Here is a 23,361-nt window from a genome sequence, read left to right as displayed (position 1 = left end):
TGAACCAGTGCAAAGATGTTATTTTTCTGATCATTTCATCCTAAATGGTCGTAATAAATTTTTGGCTCCAAGGCCTTTCAATGAACACCCTAAGAGAGTCCTGAAACTAAATAATGAGTCTTAGGTTGCTCGTTGAAAGGTCGTAAAGCAAAAAATTCATTAAGATTACAATTAGTGTTCGGGAACTAATTACGAAATGTATTTTGCAAACGACATACTAATCCATAATACAAATATTATATTCAGGATTACTTTTTTTTAACTATAGTACAATTTTATAAATTTGTTAACTATTATTTAGCATAGATCCTCTTAACTGATTCAGTAGTATGTTGCTTCAAATCACGTTTATACTCCATAGGATTGCAAATGGATGGTTTCTATTTTTTTATAACTAAAACGGAAACGTTTTAGGGGCTACTATGTCAATGGGGGCAGCAGAGCCCCCGGGTCCCCCATACTTTTTAATTTATTTTTTTATTTAATTACTTATATCTTATTTATTTAATTTCTATAAATACACCATTTGTATATTTAAAAATATAATTCAAGAATTAAGTGCTTTAATTCTCAATTCAATTAAATCAGAGCAAATATCATTTTTTTATTATTTTATTTTAAATGGTCATAATGAATTTTTTGGTTTAAGACTTTTCAACAAACTCCCTAAGACTCATTATTTAGTTTTAAGACTCTCTTATGGTGTCCATTGAAAACCCTTGGAGCCAAAAATTTATTATGACCATTTAGGATGAAATGATTAGAAAAATAACAACTTTGCACCAGTTCAAACGGATTGAAAATTGAAACACTTATTTTCGTAACTATATTTTTTAATCTATAAAGGACAAAAAAAAGAAAAAGAAAACAGTGGGATAAACATGATCAATTGAAACACTTTTTTTCTTTCAATTACTTTACAAAGCCTAGAATTAGACTTGAACCTATTATTAAAAAGAAAAAAAAATTCAAACCGGAAAGAAAGAAAATGAAAAAAAAAACTGGAAAAGAAAAGGGAAAAAAAGAAGCAGAAAGTGGAAAAAAAGAAAAGGAAGAGAGAGAAAGAGAGAGGGCGGGGGGGTAAATTGGGAAAAAGAAGGTGGGGCCGGGGGGGTGTGTGTGTCGGGGGGGGAGTAGCAGCCCTCTTTTTCCCTCAAGAATAAGATTTTAGCTGTTTAAACACATTCATAGGATACCCTAGGGGTTTAAGCATTTTTATAAGCTACCATATGGTTTAGGCACTTTCATAGGGTGCCCTAGGGGTTAGGCACTTTTAAGCTTTAGGATTTTAGGCATTTTTATAGTATTTCAGTATTTCATCAATAGAGGAGACCTGGTGAGAATTATTTTCTAGTTTTTCTTTTTGACATGGAATTATTTTCTAGTTTATGGACCTAGATTTAAAAAGCCCTATGATTTTCTAGCCCTAAAAATGGAGTATTTCAAAATCTTTAAATACGTTTTCCGCGTACCGGAGATTCACAGAATCTCAACATCTCACGAACTAGGCCGAGGCCGTTCGGACGGCTCTCACCCCCGTCGGATGGGATTTACAGAAGCTTGGAAATGACAGAAACAGGTTTTTGCACCGAACATTTTAAAACAACAATAACAAGTATTGTCCGACTATGCATCCGCACCGGCCACCAGCCTTTGGACCAATTTACACCTTAAAAGTCACTTTATTATTTTGGCTATCCACTTTTAAAATGTTTACTGCATCAGACTCTTTACTCTCACTTTCTTCTCAATTAAGTATTTCCCCCCTACTTAAAAGTACATGAAAAATAATACAACCCAAGAGAGAGGTGTTAATGTTTCGAATAGATTAGGTGTAAAAAATAATAAAATATTAGGTAACCAATGAATAGTGCCTCTCTTCTTCAAGAGAGTGACTGCAGCAAGAATTGATTTGGTCCAATCAGTAGCGAGATTGATGCCCTGGGTTTTGTCTATTTCAATCACTAGTCTAGCGACACAAGGGGAGAGGCGAGCTTAATGCAGATGCTCTGAGGCTGATCATCAATTTAATTATTTTACTGAATTAATTGTCTACTCACTTTATCCTAACTCTCCTCGAGAAGAATCAGTTTTGCAATTGAAACGCTAGCCAATTTTTCTAATTTGGACAATTTTGCCCTTCAATTGAGAAGCCATTGGTTTTGTTTCACAAGGTAATTTCGTCTTTTTAACTATATGACTTTGTTTGCTCCGCCTCCCCTTTTTCTTTTCTTCCGCCTCCCACTCTTCTTTTCTTCCTTGGGTTTAGAGAAAAACAGAGAGAGAGAGAGAGAGAGAGAGAGAGTGAGGACGATGAAGACAGTGATGATAACGACGACGATGACAAAGCAGACGAAGAGGACGGCAATGAAAAGGCAAAGGACAGGTGATTTTGTTTAACTATACTAAGTTTTCGCAAGTTTCGACGTAATTACATGTTCAATTTGCACAGATGGGTTATTTTCAGTTTAATAGATTGATTTTGTTTAATCTACCCTGTGGTTTTCTCCTCTCCTGTCCCTTTTGGGGTTCCATCGGTTCCTGCAGAGCAGATCTTTCCATCCAACGCTCAAATCTATGGCTCGTGCTCCTCCTGAAAAAGGTTTGGCTCCGTTCTTGGTTGGCTTTTTCTAATTTATGTTCTTTGTTGTGGTTTGCATGTTGTTTGGTTTGGCTATTATGGCTGCAATTTTTTTTTAGGATTTATTGGTTGTCGATCGAAGGTTCTGCTGGTTTTTTGTGTTTATTTTTCTCTAAAGAATAACTTTTTGGGCCTCTCTTTGCTATTGAGGAGTCTCACGGCATGCGATCTGATCCGAACAGCGACGACAATGAAGAAAGGTTATATTTCCCAATTACTTTTTCCCCACTTTTCTTTTACTGTTTGTGGTTCTTCTATTGTGCATAACTTTATAGATCCAACGAATACGAATAATATAAGTAAAAGAAATCAACTGACACATAACAAGGGAGAGACAAAGCCTCTGATATGTTTCTTTGATCGTTATTAATTATTTCGTACTTTTGGATTTTTCCAGGTGTGGATTATTAGAAACATGAAGGTTTTGAAGTTTTTAGTACCAATCAATACCTGATTGCTCCTACATCAGAGGATATTAATTGGTATGTGTTGCTCTCCATGGTTTTCTCCATCCTAATTTTTCCTCGGGTTTTTCCTGTTTCGGATGAGAAGGTTTGGGTAAAAAAGCCGTTGGGTCACTGTGTATGGAAAAGGGCAAAAAAGAAGATTTTGCATTTAGACCTTTGTAAGGTCGGATTGATTTATTTGTTCTTTCCTTTTTAATACCATTATTTTCTTTTAGTGTTTTGTTATGCTCGGTAACGATAGAATTCTGTCATGTTTTGTTCCATTTTATTGCAGTTGGTATTTTAACTGTTGCTTCTGTCTAATCTGTAGCAAGAATCAAAACTCAAAGCCCTGCTCCTTCCCAAATGTCTCCAAAAACCTTAGCAATTTCCTTAGCAAGACCAGCTAATTTATAACTTACCCCAAACTTCTGCACTATCAACTGCTAAATTACTTCTTCTACTATTGTGATGATTCCCTGTTCTTAGGCACCTAACAGCAGATAGTGTATCTTTCAATCATAAGTCATAGTGAAACAAAATGACTCTTCTGTAGGATTATGTGAAACAATGACACTTCCCTTAATTTGTAGGGCTCTCAACTTTAACCTCGAGGATTATAAGCTGACGAATAATAAAAAAGCTCTCAATCTTGTGCCCATACCTAAAGGCACAGCATGACGTTTCACATTGACTGACCTTCACCTCATATATACCTGTCACAATCTTGTGTTTTTCTTTCCTTTGATACATGTTTTATGTAGCAGGAAATTGGCCTAGGTCAGTGACTAGCCAAGTTGTATACCACCTCCAAGACGTATCTCCTGATAGTGGTCTAAAAAAGTTTCCATTTTTCATTGCAATAGTCTCTTTCTTCGATGTATTGGACATGAGTACACTTACATGTGCCTTATTTTGAATTGCTTGTGTACATATTTGACTTAAATCTCATCTATGTCTAGATCTTATTATGTCCTGTTTATTTTTCTTCTTCTAGAGCTGTACTCAAGAGCGCTTGCCTCACACAACTCATCAAGTTTCATCTTCAACCCACCTATACTAGAAGCAGCTACACTGCCGACATGGTAACTGCTCTATTACCTGTAGAAGAAACTACTTAGCTTACCATCTTTATCTCACTTAGAACTATTGCAGGTGTGTAGTCAATGCAGGCAAAATAAAACTCAAAAAATTGCCAATCTCCCTACATCAGAGGCTGGATGTTATGTTATCGTGTATTGAAGTACGATGTCAAGATCGACCACTCTGTAAAGAAGCTTCCCTATTCCTTTGGCTGTTTTATTTTATTTAAATTATCTCTGGCAAAACATGTTGTGAATCTGTATGCAGTTTTTTTACTGAGCTATGTCACCTTTGCATTTTAAAAAACGTCAATATATTTTAAGGGGTTGTGTTTGTCTTGCGGCCAGAAAAGTATGGAATGAATGCTCGCAACATTACGTTTTGAAATTGTAAATTTCTGTGGGTTGATACTTTTCTTTCAATTCTAGCATTTTTTGATCGATAAAAGTGCTAACAGTACTTTTTCTAGTATACTCGAGTTGATAGTTCACTTGGCCCACTGTCATAAGATGTTCATCAAGCACTCCGACACCTTCGTACACACAAAAACCTGTAGCAATGAAAATCTTTGTTTTAAGTTTTATCTTTGTTGCTTAATGCTTTTTCAATGCTGCCCTTGGAATATGCATATATGCATGTGGGATATAAATTGACCACACTATTAAGTGACTTGTGAAATCGTCAATAGAGTTGATTGTGATTTCTTCCTTGGTATATTTGGATGATGAATAACAGAAGATTAGAGTCAGTGGATATGATTCAACTTTTGGAGAACATAAACCTAGCAATTAATAAGTAAAAGATTGTTCAGAACAAAGTGCAAGGCATTAATGTCGAGTTTCTGCTTAACAATTGACTACCTGTTGCCCTTGCCCATGGCCATTATCACTCTTCTATTCACCTTTTCCAACGTAGTGGGTATTCTGATGATATATTTATATGGATATTCTGATTCTTTTGTTAGAATGCTGCACCGATCGGCTATTTTATAATTTGTAGCTGTATTGACATGTTCGCTTTGTTTAATTTGCAGGAGCTAGCCCTTTCTAGGAGTAAGTATGAGAAATGACAATGAACCCCGTATAGTTTCTATGTTCGTTTCATCGATACCTCAAATCGGCAATCGTCTGTCCAAACACATGATAGAATGAGGTATAGTGAATTACATATAAAAATTCCCCCTTTCCAACCTCACTTATTTTGAGTCAAGTAGACTTATTTTTACCAATTGGAAAAGTAGATTTGATAAAAACAAATTGTAAAATTTTATTTAACAGACAGTTTTTGTTTTTTTTTCAACACACTAGCAGCCAGCAAGCCAACAAATCATACTCCGGCAACTGAAGAAACTTCCAACAACCGCAGCAAGAACAAATAGTCAGCTTCCATAACCTCCAGAGCTTTGCAAGCTTCTGGCATGAAGAATTCCCAATCAAAAGACTTCCGCTTTGTCTAATTTGCATGAACTCGACTTTAATTCTATGCCTTTTGCCAAAGTCGTGTAATTAGTTACCAAAGACAGGAATATATCTAAACCATGACTTCTACATGTAACTTTTGCTATGACCAAACACTTGGTCAAACCAATGCATATAACTTCTACTATGATGACTACATACATAATATTTGGAAGACCCGAAAAAAGATCTCCACAACGGGCATGACGGACGTGCTTTGCACGTAGCCATGCATCTAGTAATGGTTTAAAGATGAGATCTTAGCGAATCTGCCGAAACATTCCACTGCATTAGCATATAGTGGGAACTCCTTCTCTCACACAGATGAACTATAAATCTGAACGTGTATTACGTTGTTTAATTAGTTTAAGTTGGGTTTCATTTGACCGGAAAATTATGTACGGCCTGTTTTGGCTAAACAATTCTCGAGGATTATTTGTTTATCTATTATACGTTTTTTTTTTATATTTATTAGTTTCGCGTCAATTTTTGTCGATTATTAATTCGTCTTGACTAGAGAAACATAAAATGTTCAAAACTTAAAAAGACAAAAATAATCAAAAAAATCAGTATGTTTTGTATTTTTTTTTTAATCTCTATTAAAGAGACTTGGTTTTGAATATTAGTTTTGACTATTTATATTTATCTCCTTAAGATGAATTAATAATCTACAAAATAATGACGCAAAACTAAAAAATGCGAATTTCTTTCAATAAAGACAAAAAATAAAAATAAAAAATCCTTGGAAATTATTCCACATCTTGATTTCGTGTGTACAGTTTATACTGACAACTACAGTTCGATTAATACTATATATCAGATCTAGGAGTATCTGTATCTAGTTACTCCGTAATTGTCAAGTTGAATTGACCTGACGTCAATAACGCGGCCCTAATAAAGTAATAATTGATAAATTCTTTTTAATGAAAATCTTTGGTTGATTTGAATTTTCCTTCTGTGCTAAGAAAGGGAGGGGAGAGAGAGAGAGAGACAGAGAGAGAGAGAGAGAGTCCGCGTTTGATTTTCCCAACTGCATTGCAGTAATTGCACAGTTGCCCATATCTTTCATTTTGATTTCATCCATCCATATGAGTTATTTATGAGTATTTATTCAGTCTTCCTTGAACACCACAACGTGCTACTCCAACTCCATTTCTAAATTACACATTCATGTAGTAGTAGGACTTGTACGAATCTAAGTCACATAATTTGTGAAGCGAAAAAGTGAGAATAAAATTGTCTTTGAAACACATCTGTTGGACTTGTACGAATCTAAGTCACATAATTTGTGAAGCGAAAAAGTGAGAATAAAATTGTCTTTGAAACACATCTGTTTTTTTTATCCGCCTTTAAAACACATCTTAACCTATTAAAATTTTGCAAGAATAAAAATTGAATGCGTGAAAGCATATGCAAAAATTGGGAGCGGAAGTGTAGGATTATGTGAATAAGATATGGATTGAGCATATTGGCAGTTAAGGAGGAAACTGCACCCCATATGCAGTTGGCTACTTAACTATTTTCTTGGCATTATCGGATTTGACTCAACAATCGATCAAGTTCATGTTGTAGATCTCGTCAAAATACTTGATTGTGATTTTAAATCACGGTAATCGAATATCAATAAATATGTGATCGAAAAACAAAAACAAATCAAAATTGGGTTCTCTACACACTGGATCGAAACCCAACAATATCCAATTTTTGAGTTATTTTTTTTTTCAATTACATATTCTTTCTTTGACAAACGATTAACATGATTTTAAATCACAATTAAGTGTTTCAACAAAATCCAAAATATGAATAGAATCAATTGTTGAGTTAAGTTCGAAAAAAGGCTGAAACATAGCCAACTGCACATGGTGCAACTTCCTCCCTAATTGCAAGCTCAATTCTATACTTAACATAATTTTTGGTATGATTATTGTTCTTGATGACGTCTACAACTTGAACGATTGTGATCATGAAAATAAACTCGGTAGAGATCCTCAATTGGCCAACTCCACGGTACAGACGGAACAAGAATGTCATAATCACACACAAACACCTACACATTAGGTGAGACCTACACATACTAGAGGTCTAGTGTATATAGGTCTCACCCCTATTATGTGTGTGTAGGTGTTTACGTGTGATTCTGAGGGAGCCCATGAGCCATATGTTATTTTCCCAGAAATGTTGCAAGTACAGCAGAAGTGACACAAATAGCACGTACAGCCTGCGTTTGGGCCCGTTTTGGGTCCAACAAAAATAATCGAAACCGCTCATTTTGTTTAATATATTTTTCTTAAGGTCTCCGTAAAAAATCAACCTCATCCGACATCGATAAGGTCGTTTACGAAGGGTCAAAAATAGCTTTAGAAATTTTTATAAGCAATTTTGGATGCTTCGTAAATGCTTTTATCGATATCGGATGCAGCTGATTTTTTACGGAGACCTTAAGAAAAATATATTGAACAAAATGAACGGCTCTGATTATTTTTTTTAGACCTGAGACGAGCCCAAACGCGCGTTGTACTCGCTGTCTGTGCTCACTTCTGCTGTACATTGCTCCTATTTTCCACGTTGGACCTACATGTTTAACAGAAATGTTACACACACAGCAAAAGTGCACAGATTTTGTGCACAGATTTTTTGTGGGGCCCACTACGGGTCCCACACAAATAATCCAAGTAGTTCATTAAATGTAAAACATATTTTCAAGGGCCTTCGCAAAAAATCAGCTTAATCCAACACCTATAATTGGTCGATTCAATCAGCTAACTTTTCATTATCCTGAAATTCGAATGAAAAGTTAAATGATTGAATCGAGCACCTATGAGTATCGGATTGAGCTGATTTTCGCGGGAGCCCTTGAAAAAATGTTTTACATTTAATGAACGGCTCGGATTATTTTTGTGGGACCCGTAGTGGGCCCCACAAAAAATCTGTGCACAAAATCTGTGTACTTTTGCTGTGTGTGTAGCATTGCTGCATATTTAATGATGTGCAGTTGAGGATATGATTGGAACAACACCTCGCGGTCCGCTAGCACCACCCAATAATTCCCCCCTCCTGCCAACTGTAACCTCCAGCCACAAAAACCAACTCCTCCAATTTTCCATTAATCCCACTTTCCACCCCCAGGCCCTAAAACATTCCTCATAATCCATCATATAACATCATTCCTGAAATCCATAACCCTACAGAAAATTCCCCCAATTTTCTCGAGGACAGCCCATCTACCCGTCTTGATCTGTAATCATCTCCAGAAACCCTGTAGTTGATTTCTTTTCAGATGGGGCAACAACAATCCAGAGAGGAATTGTTGTACCAGCAAGTCAGTTATGGTAACGTGGAGGGAATCAAAGCTCTTCGCGCCCAGGGCGCAGGTCTCGAGGTACCCCATCTGTGTGTGTGTATATGTTTGTTTTAACATATGTATGTTTGTGTGTATGAAGGAAACCAGAAAATTATAGCTTTCCAACTAGTTTCCCACACACTAATAAAGTCGACATCTTTATTTTGGATTCTTTTTGTAAAGTTATTGTCAAATGAGCACATTCAAGAAAATATGTTTGTTTTTCACCTTCTTTTGATCACTTTTTTGGGTGAATAACTTCGTGCACAAAGTTTTTTCTTTTTATAACCGGATTTCTGGGCCAGCTCGCGCACACCCCGACTAATCTCAGGGTCGTACCGATTCAAAATTTTTGGTCTTCGTGAGATTTGACCTTGCGACCTCATGGGGGTAAGCCCTTTAGTTGCTGTCCCACTTGGCCAAACCCTTCGCGGTTAGTGCACAAAGTTATTGGCTGCTGAAATGGATTGTTTGATTGGAATTAGGTGGAATTATTTTTGATGTGGTTTTTGTGTGTGTGTGTGCGTGCGCGCGCAGTGGATTGATAGAGAAGGGAAGACTCCATTGATTTTGGCTAGCATGAATTCGGAGCTGTACAATGTTGCTAAAGCTTTGATTGAACTGGGTGCTAATGTAAATGCGTATCGTCCCGGTATGTGTCTACAATTTGTCTCTGAAAATTGGAAAATATGCTTTTTATACTTATTATAGGTTATATGCATGTAATCATTGTCTCCCCGATTGTTTTGTTTGGTTGTCTACAATTGAGTTGAAAATAAAAGAAAATGCATCTGAGCTTCTAGCATACTCGGTGTTCTATTCCCAAGTTTTACTCAGGTGTTACCTAGAATGTAAGGAGCCACTGCGACATGTGAGGAAGTAATGACATGATTTTTCGGTGGAATGGCCATTCACCTGGTGAATGATTCTGTTTGCAATGTGTATTCTTGTCATTTTAAAGCAAACCATAGCCGAATGGCCATTTAGTCGAATTGCTTGAGGATTCCACTTGTAAAGAACATTCTGTCATGTTAAGGCAAATTATATGTCAGAATGAGCATTTCCAGATTGAAAAATTCTTTTGAATATCAGGCTAGTGACCCAAAACGCTGCTTAAAAGTTGGTGATAAGTAAGGAAGAATTTTAACCGGGTTATCTAAGGAGTTGGTGATGTTGATTGCCATACTTTTGAACTGTGGTACAAAGATTAGTCTAAAATTTTTGAGCTGCCATATCAGTAAGAATTGCATAATGAAGATGAACCTTAGTCTATGATGTCTATTGGCCCAACTTTTTTATAGTGGAAGACATTGACTGAATTGTATTGTGGATATTACAATAGCAATCAGAAGTGCTGACACTTGTGATGAATCTGGTTTGTGTTTGAATTTTCTGCGTTTTATTGTCATGCTTATTTTGTAAAGCAAGCCATTGCAAGCTTTTACCATTTGTAAGAGTTTATTATGTTCTTATAGGTCGAAATGCTGGGACTCCATTGCATCATGCAGCTAAACGAGGCCTTGAACAAACTGTTAAGTTACTTCTTTCACATGGAGGTGTGTATGTTATCTTGATGGTCAAAGATTTCAGACAGCGACTTGGTTACTGCTTGAGTTTTTCGCTACAACAAACAATCCTCCTCCACTATCTGAACTAGTTTAACTGTTTAACTTTATGTAAATTTCAGCAAACACATTACTGATGAATGATGATTGCCAAACTCCACTTGATGTTGCAAGAGCTAAAGGGTGCACCAATGTTGTACGTGCAATTGAGGTATTCACAATGTTTTGGGCGGGTGTGAAGTTGCAAGGATACTGTGTTTTCTCTTTTCCCATCTTCAATGCGATTTTGTCTTTTGACTTTTTTCTTTTCAATGTTTGTTAGAGTCATATCTGCTTGTTCTCCGGTTGGCTGCGAGAACTTTACGGTCCTGGCTTTCTTGAAGTACTAGCTCCCCAACTGCTTTCAAGAAGAGTGTGAGTATGATGCCCCTTATATGAAGTTACTCTACAAGGGAGAATAAAAGAATACTGGCATGACATGTTTGGCAACAGCTTAGTATTTGGGCATTTAGCTGCATTAAAGTTGTACTCACACGGTTGCACTTTTTTTTTTTCATTCACTTCAATTGATTGCAAGCATTCTATGTGTTATGGATGACATGCCACATGGGCCTGGTGTGTCGGGCAAAGTTTTTCGTGCTTGTTCAATTTCTTATATCTTTTCCGGCTTGTTATACAGCTAGATTCTTATCGATGCATTCTACAAACATGCTAACATGTTGCATTTTGTTCTCTTGTAGAACAAGTATTTCTCACAAACCACTGGATATTGATAATTTGTTACTATTTATTATTCTGCGTTGGCAGATGGGTGGCTGTTTTACCATGCGGATCCCGTAATCTTGCAAAGCCTTTCAAGTTGGAGCTTGCCATATATTCTACTCTGCAGGTAATATTCTTTGTAAATTGCCAATTCACCGAACATTTGGATTAGTTTCAAATTCTCATTGGTCACGGCTTTCATTGCGCTGCTTATTTGCTGTCAATACTTAAGTCAGATTCAGGCTTGTTATTGGTCATTCTTTGAATAGTCTTTAGAAGCGCTTTCACTCTCTCTTATTCTTAATAGCGCTGGTTACCTTAGTGAGTTTCAACTTTCTCATGTATTGATTTATGGTTGCTATCTATTTTACATGCTCGAACACTCAGCACTCGAATAAGGGTATGGGATCTTTATCTGACATGTTTAGTTGGACAATGACTTAGCAAGCAAATTTTCTAATTCAATTTTCACATGAGCTATGCATAGAAATTCTATATGTGCAAGAAAGGGTCTAAGACAACTAGTAAATACCATTTTAACAATAGATGAATCTGATAGGCATGTACTGGCACCCGGGTCCATATAACATAGGTTGTTATTGTTGGGTGTAATTCTTTTCTTTTCTTACTTATTGAGCTATATTACTGTAGACTTTTAGATAGAACTTACTTTTTTTTATGTTCCTCTTGCTCTTTTTCGTAGAGTAAAAAGAATCTCCTAGATTTGCTGGCATAAGGAGGTATAGAGCGAGTTTGTCGATGTTATGCTCTTTGTGAAGATTGTAGGCATTTAGCTGGACAGAGGTGAAGGTGAGAGTTGAGGCAACCCTTAATGGATACATTGGATAGAGACAGTAGTACTTTAGAGTCTAAAGTCAACTAGCGGCTAGCGCAAAAGGGTGGCAGAGAGAAAGATCCTCGTACATGCATCGAAAACCTCTTTAGTGGGTGGGTCATTCAATGGTGGCCGCCTTTTACTGAGCACAATGCGCCATGCTCACGGACATGTAATTCAACCCCCCTTGGTTTAACCATCCAGAGTTTTCTCACCTGTGCATTTCAGGGTTTGCATAGTAGCCCTAAGGGGGAGGCTAAAATTAAGTTTAAATGCATATAATATGTTGAATGGTGTGAAAAGTGGGATCCATTTTTGTACTGTAACGGGGTGTGAATATACATTGAGAGTGGGCGCTGCAGTGCTGTAGTTAAAAAGTGTACAAAGTATACACATAGAAATGAGATTATGTCAGGAGCCCTCTCCAGGGGTTTCCATAGTTGGGACTTGGGAGCCATCTAGCATCTGAAAATGTCTTTTGTTGCCAAATAATGCATTCAAGGAGCCTATTGAAGGAGAAAAATGGGTGTGGCTTTGCTAACTGGATTGGGTCAGGTAGGAATCTCCCGAAACAAAGGGTTTGGGAAGCCCACTAGAGATGCTCTTTTGTTTTACTTTTTTCCATTGCTCGATGGGATGCTCTTATCGTATGTCAGGAAGTAGGTAGTTGAGTCTTGAGAGTCGGATCAGCAGTTCTGTGAAGGACCAGCAGTAATAGGTATGAGAATGTGTACCATACCAAACAGTCACGTTTAATGCCATTAAAAAATGTATGGTCAGTACGGGTACACGTGGGGTACTACTATAACAAAATGAACGTAGTATTCTTAGAGCAATATATTACACGGAATGATTACACTCAAATAAAGGAAATAGCTGAATGACGTGGGCGATTTTGGATCCAATAACAAATAACAGTTTAACACTAAAGTCAAAGTACAAATCAGCTTTTAATGCCATTATGCTGGAGATATTATGGACCACCATCATTATCTTACAATAGTGCTAAGCATGGGAAAAGGAAGTCTTATCAACTTAGCTTCATCTCTATGTTGGGAATGGCTTATTGGGGTACTTCTGGACTACAACAAAAGTGAGAGAGAAAGATGTTGGTACATAATTTCGTGTACCTGGTACATATTCAGAACTTAGAAGTACCATGAAAAATACCGGTACCCGTTACATAACAAGTACAACAGCCTTTTAGAAGTACCCATGCTTCTTGCGCCTTAAGTCAAAGATGGTCTTCTCTTCTGTGTCTAGCCCTCTCTCTAACGTGGTCAATGATCAGCATGACAGTACCCTCCTAAGGGAATTTGGCCGACTCTCTTAACTCGTGATCTGGGCCACCCACCTTCTGGTAATCCTATGAGGTCTTGTGCTCTGAACCTTGGCTTGTACAGTGGTGCTTCTTATCTTGGAAGGGATAATGGCATTGCTCAGTGAGAGCTGCCTAGGAAAGCCAATGTGTACTGAACGGACGTGGTGGAGGCATGCTCCACCATAGAATGAGCATGGGTGGGGGATCAGGTGAGGGGAGAATATGATCAGTTGAAATAGGCCAAGACTACAAGCTTGTTTTGATGAGTGGAGACAAGTGCTCCCATGTATCCTGAACAAGCGCACGTTTGGCGTCATTTTAGTTGAGACACTGGTATGGAGGCCAGGATGGCAACGGGGCGGATCGGGGCGGATATTGGGATATCCGTACCCGATACCCGAAAATCCCCACTTACCCGAATCCGCCCCGATAACCGAACGGGTGGAGACCGGTCACCCCATAACCGAACCAAATGGGTTTCGGGTATTCCCCAAACAGATAACTGCATCAGGGATTGCAAAACCAAAAAATCGATCAAAAAAATCAACCAAAAAATACTGATTCATTCACCATCAAAATGAACAACAAAAATCACCAGATCGCATTTTTTCTTCACTTTAATGGTTTCTGAAACAAGATGTGAATCAAAATCAACCAAACAGCTGAAGCCATACATCTCAGATCCAAATCAGTTGAAATCAATTTAATGAAACAAGATTTCATAAATCGAAACCATGGAAACCAGACGATGAGATAGAAGAGGAGAGAAAGAGAGGGCAGGTGACCACGTTTTCTGGTAGCAGCCCAAAGCTTCACGTCTTCCACCACAGATCTGATTACCCAAGGGCAGCTGACTGGTGTTCTTTACACTAGCCGAAAGAATCTGGTTCCCAATCTCGATTCGCCAATGAAAGAGCAGAGAAATTGCCGATGATGATGTTCTCGCCAATGATGATGATGGGTTCTTGTCGAAAGGAGTTGGCTGTGAGAGAGAGAGAGAGAGAGAGAGAGAGAGAGAGAGAGAGAGGTGCGGCTGTGAAGGGGAGTGAATGACTCAAATAAAATTTTGAAACCCTAAACATTGATGCTGCTACACGTGTATATATATAAAGGGTATTTATGTAATTTTAGTATTTCAGTTCGGTTCGGGTATCCGTTCGGGTAACAGTTAAACCATAACCGAACCGATACCCGTTCGGTTCTCAAAGGGCTCAACCATACCCATATCCACGGGGAAAAATTCGGTTATGGTTTGGGCAAAAACTTTGGTTACGGTTCGGGTACCCATCGGTTCGGTTCACATTGCCATCCCTAATGGAGGCTTTGTGCTAGTGCCACATAGTAGAGCTACGTAGCTGTGCCTACTGCTTTCAAGTTGAGAATTCACAAGTTTCTTCAATTGAAATGGTAACACCTTGGTTCTGACGTAAAGGATTTTAGTTATCTATCGCCCTCTTAGAAAGATTTAACCACGATGAACCAAGGAATGTACCATCCATTTCTTCCAAGATAAATGTATTGAAGGTGTCTACTCCGATACCACAAGTGAATTTCCTTTACATGGATGATCTACACTTTAAGAACAGCTTGGATCATCGAAATGGGTCCATTAGGCCCCATGGGCTCACAAGCATGGTGAACTTCAGTGGACAACTCTGTTCTTCCAGGTATTATAGGATCATATTGAGCTTTTCTTCATACTTTCTGTTATGTTGCTTAAAAGTGAAAACCCATCATCATTTGCCAAGAACACATTAACTTATCCAGATACATTCTTTTCGTAATCGCACACACTGGGTATCTCACGTTGCAGAGAAATTTCCAGTTCTTTAATTGTTGCTATGATTTGACTGTTTCATTGGTTTGACCTGGTGCTTGCTTGCTTGTCAAAATACTCTTTTCATGTCTTATAAGGGGCAAAATGATATTTCACTGTGTTCGGTATCACTTTCTTGATTCTGCCTCCATTATATGATTTTAATGCTTCTGTATGGATGGCAGGATTCCCAGCCTCGCACTCTTATCGCATTGTGGAAAGCCAATATGGAAGAACCAAAGTTTAACCAGCCTGATCCTACTGTGATAATTTCTGATATTCCCAACAGTAATTCCTCAACATAGTTGAACTTTATAGTTATCGTGTGTGTGTGTGTGTGTGTACTTTAATTGACTTCATTTTCATGCCTAGTCTCAAGACGCTGGAGGCGCAGACGAGGTATTTTGACCTCCCGAGAGGCAAGGTGTAAGTCTCGAGGCGTTAGGCGTAAGTACATTGAATTTTGGACTGATAAGAATTGAGAAAATTTAGAAATTTTGGAAGTACAAAATATGCTAAGGAACATAAGAAAAGTGGGAAAAGCCGTAGATGCAAAATTAGAGTCTGTTATCTTCTGTGCTTCTCTTCATTGACCTTGAAGTTAAATCCTTAGATCCAAAATTGTCCATTTTGTCCTTGTATGTCTTGACATCCGATACACAAAAGTCAATAAATCCGTTGATACGAATTCTGAAGAAACTGAGGCCAAAATCAATAGGTAGAGAAGGGGAAGACAGACGCAGAGACAATTGTATTCTGCAATCAATTAGTGTTATTACCTGGATTTCAAACCTGGCAAGTGGTTAACAGGAATTGCATTATTGTTTATTCACTAAAAAATGATATATCAGTTCATGAAGAAGAATACTGGTAAATGTTGTGCCAGAGTTCAGGAACCCAAATCTTCCTATTAATGTGCCTGACAACTCAATTGGAAGCTTGACGTCAAATCAAAGTATGAGTTGCATGCTTCAAGAGATGCCTTATGTTTGGAGCTTTCCATCGACTGCTTTCTCCCTTGAACTTTGTCGGAAGATAATTTTTAGGACAGTGATTTACTATGAAACATGTTGAAGTAGGTGTATGAGCATATGCGTAGTGTTCGTAGACATGACGAAGGTTGTTGCTGCGAACGCCAAATAAGTATTTCAGGAATTAGGCTACAAGCAAAGAAACAGGGACTAGAAAGGAAAATTATAGTCAGTATGTACCCCAGATCTACCGTCCATATTAGTGGAATAAAAATGATATCCCCGTGAACTAGGGAAGATTTGTTTTTGTGACTTTTAATAAAACTAAAGGAAAAGGCGCCGTTAAAAAAAAAAAAAAACCCAAGGGAAAAGGCAAAGCTTGCATAGCATCATATTTGAGTATTTTTTTTAATCATGCACACCTGGTGTCTATTTTAGTGGGGACTTGAACATGATTTCTTCTTCTACATTGAAAAGGATTTGAGGCTTTTATTTTGCTTCAGAAATTACAGAAAAAACAGTGCTTTCATAGAACCATAATTTAAGTATTATTTACTAGTACCTTACTTGATCTGTGTTCATATTATGAGTGTAATACCTCTGAGCTTCATCTCTTCTGTTACAGAGACACGCATTAAATTTGCACCTGCAAATGAAACTGACAAACAACAACTGCAGCGTTTCTGCAATGCATGCAAAGGAATTCCCCAGGTACACCAAACTTCTATGTAAATTGTGAGTCTCTCATGTTGTGCAGAGCATTAACGCAATTGATGTATCACAAGTTCACAACCACTAAGAAAATTATGTTTGTCATGAAATATTTTAATTTCTCCAGCCAATACACTATACCCAAGTATGTCATCTTTAGGGGTGGCAAATTGAACCCAGACCCATTAACAAACCCATACCCATCAACTTAAAAATAGACCCAACCCAACCCATTTATTAGTTGGGTAAAAATGGGTTCAAACCCAACTAACCCATTATTAATTGGGTCTTAATTGGGTTAACTTAAATGACCCAATGGGTCATGAAAGTAACTCACAAAAAAAAAAGCTGAACGGCAGCTCCATTGTCTAGGAATCCATGGCTTTCACGTACTCCATTGTCCAGGAACGAAAAGATTCTCCCAGGGGAAGAGGAGCTCTCTCTCTCTCTCTCTCTCTCTCTGTGTGTACCGTTTATTCAATTCTTCTGTGCTAAATCACTTGTGTCCAAAAATATTTTGTACGATATTAAAAATCAATTGTGACTGGTAATAATTATTTTTGACCAGTCAAAATTGAAAACACATCTCATCTATTGATTGCGCGAATGGACTAGTGAAATTGCGCGTATTCACGGCTCTGCTGTGAATTAAGTTTCTCTTGTGGTATTTAGTCCCGCATAGTATTTGGATTAAAAAGTTAAGTGACTTATTTTTTTGTCCTTATTCAAATCTTTTTTGCATTTTTTTGTTTTGCGTCAAACTTTTGTGACTTATTGATTCGTTTCGACTAGAGGAATCAGAAAAGTAAAAAAATTTGATCGAAAATTATAATTTTTTGAATAAAAACAAAAATAAGTCAATAAGACAAAAAAAAAAAAAAACTTATTCTTGTCTTTTTTTAAAAATTTATGAGTTTCAATCATGATTTTTTACTTTTTCGATTTTTCTCAACGAGACTAATCATTAAGTCACAAAAGTTTGACGCAAAACTATCAAATACGAAAAAAAATTGAATAAAGACAAAAAAAAAAGATATATGCATCTCGCAACGGGCTAGTTTTGATTCTGATCGAATGGAAAATTCAACTTATGAATGGAAAGTTGGCTTGTTCGTGGTTTGTTTTTTTGTCCTCATTAAATTTTTTTCGCACTTGTTTGTTTTTCATTAATTTTTTGTGGATTATTGTTTCGACACGACAAGAGAAATCTAAAAAGTAAAAAATTATTATCAAAACCTAAATTTTTTGAATGAAGACAAAAATAAGCTAATTTTTTCATCTTTATTCAAAAAAATATGAATTTCGATCGTAATTTTTTACTTTTTAGATTCTTCTCGTCATGACAAAGCAATAATCCTCAAAAATGACAAAAAACTAATATATGCGAAAAATATTTGAAAAAATACCAAAAAAAAAAAAAGCCACTTGGATACGCTTTGATTCGGTAATTAAGAGTGACCAATATGGTAATTAAGTGTATAGGGGTAATTTGGTCATTTTGTAGTAGAGGGATAGTGTGGTAATTTTAGTTTACATGGTATTTTAGTCCTTTAAATTTACAGGGGTAATATGGTCATTTTAGTTACATACGTATTTTAGTCATTTTAGTATATGGTATGTAATTGGGTTAATGGGCGGGTCGGGTTTGCTTTTAAATAAATGGGTTGGGTTGGATATGGGTAATTAGACTCATAATTAATGGGTTTAAATGGGTCAATGACCCATTAAAGACCCAACCCACTTGCAACTTACCCATTTTGACCCAAACCCGCCCATTTGACACCCCTAGTTATCTTCAGATCTTGTAAGGTGCAGATTAAGTTGATTGGCTACTGCTTACTGACTTGTGCCCTGGTTACCATTTTTGGCATCTAGAATGAACCATGCTTGTGTTCTTTGTCATAGTTTTGAGTTGGACAAAAGAACTGTCAACGTCTTTTGACCTGTTTTCTCTATTTCGGGATATAGAATGTGGGGTTGACTGTGTTATTTTCATGAACGTCTGAAACTATGAATTATGCACTGAATCCATGGTCGTTACTCATATATCAGCACTTCCTCAATATCTGGTTCAGTCACACCTCATTTTTAATAACCTTTTGGTTGACATGAACTACCTACTAACCGTGTTTGTTCACAACTTCAGGTAACACATTCAAATTTCCCATTCAACGCTCAGGCACCAGTTGTTCCACCAACCACTCCATCATCTGCAGAAGACGTAGAATTAGCTATGGCACTCAATGCCTCAATCCAATCTGCAATGGAATCAAGACCACCTTATGTTGATGCTAACCCTAAGTCTGGAGCAAGCACATCCTCCAGCAGTCAAAGTGGAAGTGGGTGGGCCACCTCACCAGCCCCTCCTCGAAAAGGAACTACCAGTGGGTCCGAAATCCAAGATGTCGGTCCAAGTAGCAATCCAATTCAACTCATTCAGAATCAAAATGAAACTCCCTCTTCTTCACTCCCGTCTGCCCCACCTATTGAGGATGCAGTCATAGATGATGGTCCAGTTCAATATCCATCAGTTGATTTTAGCCCTATCGAGTTGTCTTCCCCCGTAGTGGAGAACTTAATTCCTGCTAAGGCTGATGAAGGGAAGGAAGATGGGGGTGGTGCTTCTTCATCGTGTGTGATATGCTTGGATGCTCCTGTTGAGGGGGCTTGCATTCCGTGCGGGCACATGGCTGGATGCATGTCATGTTTGAATGAGATCAAAGGCAAGAAGTGGGGTTGTCCTGTGTGTCGTACCAAGATTGACCAGATTGTACGGCTCTATGCTGTTTAACCCACTGAAGCAGGATATTGTGAAGCATGTATGTGGTTGGTGAGCTTTTTGTACCTTTAACACACCGATTAATATCATTTTCCCGTACTAAAATAGAATTATTTGGTGTCCAAATTTATTCCCCATTCATCTATATTAACAGCCTCCTTGACTTGTGAGAAAGGGGGAGAAAAAGAGGATTGGGCTTCTCAAGAAATCTTTTTTTCTTGGGTGAGATTTGGTGAGCAAAAAAACTGAATAATTGCCGATAAAAAAAACAAGAAAACAGAATGGAATAATCAAAATCTATCATCTTTCTTCATTTCTCACAATTTCTTTTCTCTTATTTGCCTCAATGATTGACATGAGTCTCCTTTCTTTTCTTTTCTCATCATTTCTCACCACTCAAAGACTTCTAACGGGTTTGTCAACTTTGACTACAAGTCCTAGAGGATCATATTTTATGCTTTTGGTTACATTTTCTTGTGAGTAGGATTGAGAAATATGGTAGATATAAAGTCCCACTGAATATGGGACGTACAATACTATAAGGATGTCGTGTTATTACTTCTCCTACTACTAGTCTAGTGGGATTATTTATCACAAGGAATAGTATGGCCTTTCCCCTTAGAAGCCCGAACAAGGACCCAGATGTGAAAACGGATACGGGACACGAACACAGTGAAAGGCACGTCATAAACTACAGCTAAAATAAAAAGATAAGTGGCCAATAACATATTGTCGAACAACCAAAATGAAGGAAAATTAACGTAGCAAAAGAATGATATCTAGCACTAATTTGGTTAATTTGATCCATCAAAATACAAACAAAGCGAGTTAAGTTTGCCGCCATTTGATTCCATATGTTATGAAGTGACCACTTGGTGTCCACAGGTGTCTCAATTGAGGTGTGTCCCTGACGTGTCTTGTAGACGACCCCTAGTGATGTAATTGTTTCAATATGCCTCTTGGCATGTCCCATATGTACCCCATGTTTTCCTTTGTTTATGTGTCCTTGGCATGTCCTACATGAATGTGGCAACCGTTTAGGCATGTTGATTCGTCGTAGCCTTCATTGTTATTTCGGTCAAACAACTGGTGCTAACGCATTCTGAATTCTGTAAGCATTTGCTGCACCACGTATGGTTTTTCGAGTCACCATGTCAACATGAAGTTTTGAAGCTTTATCATCTTGTTCCCTCTCTTACGGTTTAGACATAGATTGCCTGTAACATATGGGATGTCTCCAAGCCCTCGTGTTGTTACTAGCATAGAGGAAAGGTTAGTGTTGCAACCTTGAAAACTTCAGCAGTGGTAGGTAACACCCCACACTTAAGGGGAGATCAGCCATATAATTGGAAACATGAGGATTCCGATAGCCCAAATCCCCCTCCCCCTTCCCTCCCACCAAATGAAAAATTTGTACAGTAATATTGACTATTGAGTAAGAATTGAATAACGTGAACTAAATGAAATCAATCTGTCATCTTAAATTTTGCAGGTGGAAATATGCCAGGTTAAGGGTTGCTGAATGTTTCTGAAGTTATCGTCTGCAAGGCATCTTCCCATGTATGTGTGCAAAATACAGGAAACACTCAGTAGTTAAACTTGTAAACCTTTGTGTGGATATGGTGTTATAGAAATGTACCAAAGTACCAGCAATAATTGGTTTCTTCCTTTTAGTGTGATGATGTCAATCAAGTATATAATGTAACTTTTTTTGTAACTTCTTGTATACCGTGAGTGGCCGTATCCTCGAGGCCAAAGTTTACATGTCAATGTCGATTTTTTTGTTTTGGGATGGAAAGCTGTATTGAAACATACTCATTGTGATATCATTGTTCTGCTGTTCTGCATCTTTTGAGCCTTCGTTTCATTAATTATTTGGGAGTTGTATTCGAAATTGCCTTTGAGCATGTTTTTTAAGTTTCAAGATCGGCATGTTGGGTTTTACGGACCTCTGGAAATAATACGCTCTCCTTTAACTAGTTCTTCGCTCTGTCATAGATAAGATGTTACTACTGGTTAGAGTTAACTAGTTCTTCGCTCTGTCAAAGATAAGATGTTACTGGTTAGAGGTGTCTATTTTGTCGTACGAGTTCGAACCCAAGACCCTTCAGTCTTGACCCATTTTAAGACCTAAACTCAAAATTTGGGCAATACTATCAAAAATCCATCTCCAATCATGACCCAATTCCTTTTTTCATTTTTTGGATTTTATCCATTTCTTTGTCCATAACAAGCCAAACTCATACCCATTTTTGGGTTTTGTGGTTCTTGAGAGAGAGAGCAAACGAGACTGAAGACGAGAGAGCGCCATTTTTGTTGCCTTCGAGGTCTGAAACTGGAGTAAACATGAGCCAAATTACATATACCTGTGGAAGATTTGTTTGAGATGAGAGGATGGACCTGATCGATTGTCAAAGCTTTGTACGGTTGTACCTGAGTTCTGCCAGAGATGTGCTGAGCTTCACCGCCGGAGCTTTGGTCGAATGAGTTTCTCCTCCTTTATTTACATATATGCCATTGAGTATTTAAAAATAAATAAATTTGGGTAAAAAATGGGTTTTTACCATTGAAGATGCTCTCCTCCAAATTGGATTTTCACCCAAATTTTGACTCAAAATTGGATTAAAAAAACGGGTGAACGCTAGAGATGCTCTTCTACGACTGTTTGTTTAACAGAGGCGACTGTACAGCCATGAAAAGGTGATCAATTAAACACCATTGAGAAAAAAATTTGTAGAATACATGTAGGATTCTTCCGAGCTGGTCCTATGTAGGTAGACAATGTCCCAATACGTCTTGTCTACTAATTTCAAAAGAAGACCATAGCCAACTAAGTCCTGTCCATTAAAATCCTTCCAAAAATACCCTTCACCCGCGGATTCACACCATCAAAAATGCTACTCACACAACACCAACACCAAACACAACCTCTCACATACATATAGACCCCACACACTACTATGTGTGGGCCTCACATGTATGTGAGAGGTTGTGTGTGTAGCATTATTGTAACACCATTTGCTCTCTCTCTCTCTCTCTCTCTCTCTCTCTCTCTCTCTCTCTCTCTCTCCTCTCTTTTGTCATCTCTCTCTCGCTCGCTCTCTCTTTTATTTTAACAAATTTTAAATAAAAAATAGGAAAAATTAGACATAAGGACCGTAAAATAGTTTTTATTTAGGGGAAGGATGCCAGAAAAATAGTTTTCAGTGGAGGTTCTTCAATTTTTTTGAGGTTTTTAACCATAATGCCAAAACATATTTAGGCACTTTCATAAGGTTTTTGTGAGAGAGAGAGAGAGAGAGAGAGAGAGAGAGAGAGAGAGAGAGAGAGAGAGAGAGAGAGAGAGAGAGAGAGAGAGAATTTTTTTTTCAAAATCAAATCCAAACAAGGCATTAGGCATGTGGTACCCTAGGATTTAGGCATTTCATAGGGTACCATAGAGTTTTAGATACTTTCATAGGCACATTTGTCCTAATATTTGATTGTAAAGTGTGTTTGTCCTTGAGGTCAAAAAATATAAAAATGAGAATTTTTATCTAAGTCTCCCTATACAGAGTCAAATTCTCTAAGCACTTCGCAATTCGGCACATAATTCCTTTTCTGAAACTTTTTTTGGAACTTCTTCAAATGTATA

At 37.6% G+C, this 23,361-nt stretch overlaps 1 protein-coding gene and 1 long non-coding RNA gene across 12 annotated transcripts; both read left to right on the top strand.

Annotated features, from left to right (window-relative positions):
* The first annotated feature begins 2,180 nt into the window (after positions 1–2,180).
* On the top strand, positions 2,181–5,775 carry LOC131322181 (uncharacterized). Of its 7 annotated transcripts, none has more exons than XR_009198731.1 (7): positions 2,181–2,386; positions 2,553–2,841; positions 3,039–3,123; positions 4,085–4,172; positions 4,243–4,355; positions 5,204–5,322; positions 5,478–5,775. It is a non-coding gene; the product is annotated as an uncharacterized LOC131322181 (long non-coding RNA). The 7 variants fall into 7 exon arrangements; XR_009198730.1 differs by having other exon boundaries at positions 2,548–2,841; XR_009198728.1 differs by having other exon boundaries at positions 2,182–2,386; positions 5,481–5,775.
* A 2,947-nt stretch (positions 5,776–8,722) lies between these two features.
* On the top strand, positions 8,723–21,574 carry LOC131322173 (putative E3 ubiquitin-protein ligase XBAT35). 5 transcript variants are annotated; one of them, XM_058353409.1, is made up of 11 exons: positions 8,723–9,006; positions 9,505–9,619; positions 10,443–10,523; positions 10,655–10,743; positions 10,855–10,946; positions 11,340–11,421; positions 15,452–15,554; positions 15,639–15,713; positions 16,863–16,948; positions 19,095–19,778; positions 21,220–21,574. In XM_058353409.1, the coding sequence occupies exons 1-10, from the start codon at positions 8,905–8,907 to the stop codon at positions 19,737–19,739; spliced, it is 1,470 nt and encodes a 489-aa protein (XP_058209392.1). In that variant the 5' UTR covers positions 8,723–8,904; the 3' UTR covers positions 19,740–19,778; positions 21,220–21,574. The 5 variants fall into 5 exon arrangements, with proteins under 5 accessions (XP_058209392.1, XP_058209393.1, XP_058209395.1 ...); XM_058353410.1 differs by having other exon boundaries at positions 8,738–9,006; positions 19,095–19,767; XM_058353412.1 differs by lacking the exon at positions 15,639–15,713 and having other exon boundaries at positions 8,738–9,006.
* Positions 21,575–23,361: the final 1,787 nt, after the last annotated feature.

The sequence above is a fragment of the Rhododendron vialii genome, chromosome 4a, assembly GCF_030253575.1.
Source record: "Rhododendron vialii isolate Sample 1 chromosome 4a, ASM3025357v1".
In the NCBI taxonomy this organism is placed as follows: domain Eukaryota; kingdom Viridiplantae; phylum Streptophyta; class Magnoliopsida; order Ericales; family Ericaceae; genus Rhododendron; species Rhododendron vialii.
This window is presented reverse-complemented; position numbering and strand designations above follow the sequence as displayed.

Excerpts from the sequence above, each read along its gene's own strand:
- LOC131322173 (XM_058353409.1), top strand. The coding sequence starts at position 8,905 with ATGGGGCAACAACAATCCAGAGAGGAATTGTTGTACCAGCAAGTCAGT. Across the intron at positions 9,620-10,442 it reads TGTAAATGCGTATCGTCCCG|GTCGAAATGCTGGGACTCCA; the intron begins GTATGTGTCTAC and ends ATGTTCTTATAG. Across the intron at positions 11,422-15,451 it reads CCATATATTCTACTCTGCAG|GATTCCCAGCCTCGCACTCT; the intron begins GTAATATTCTTT and ends TATGGATGGCAG.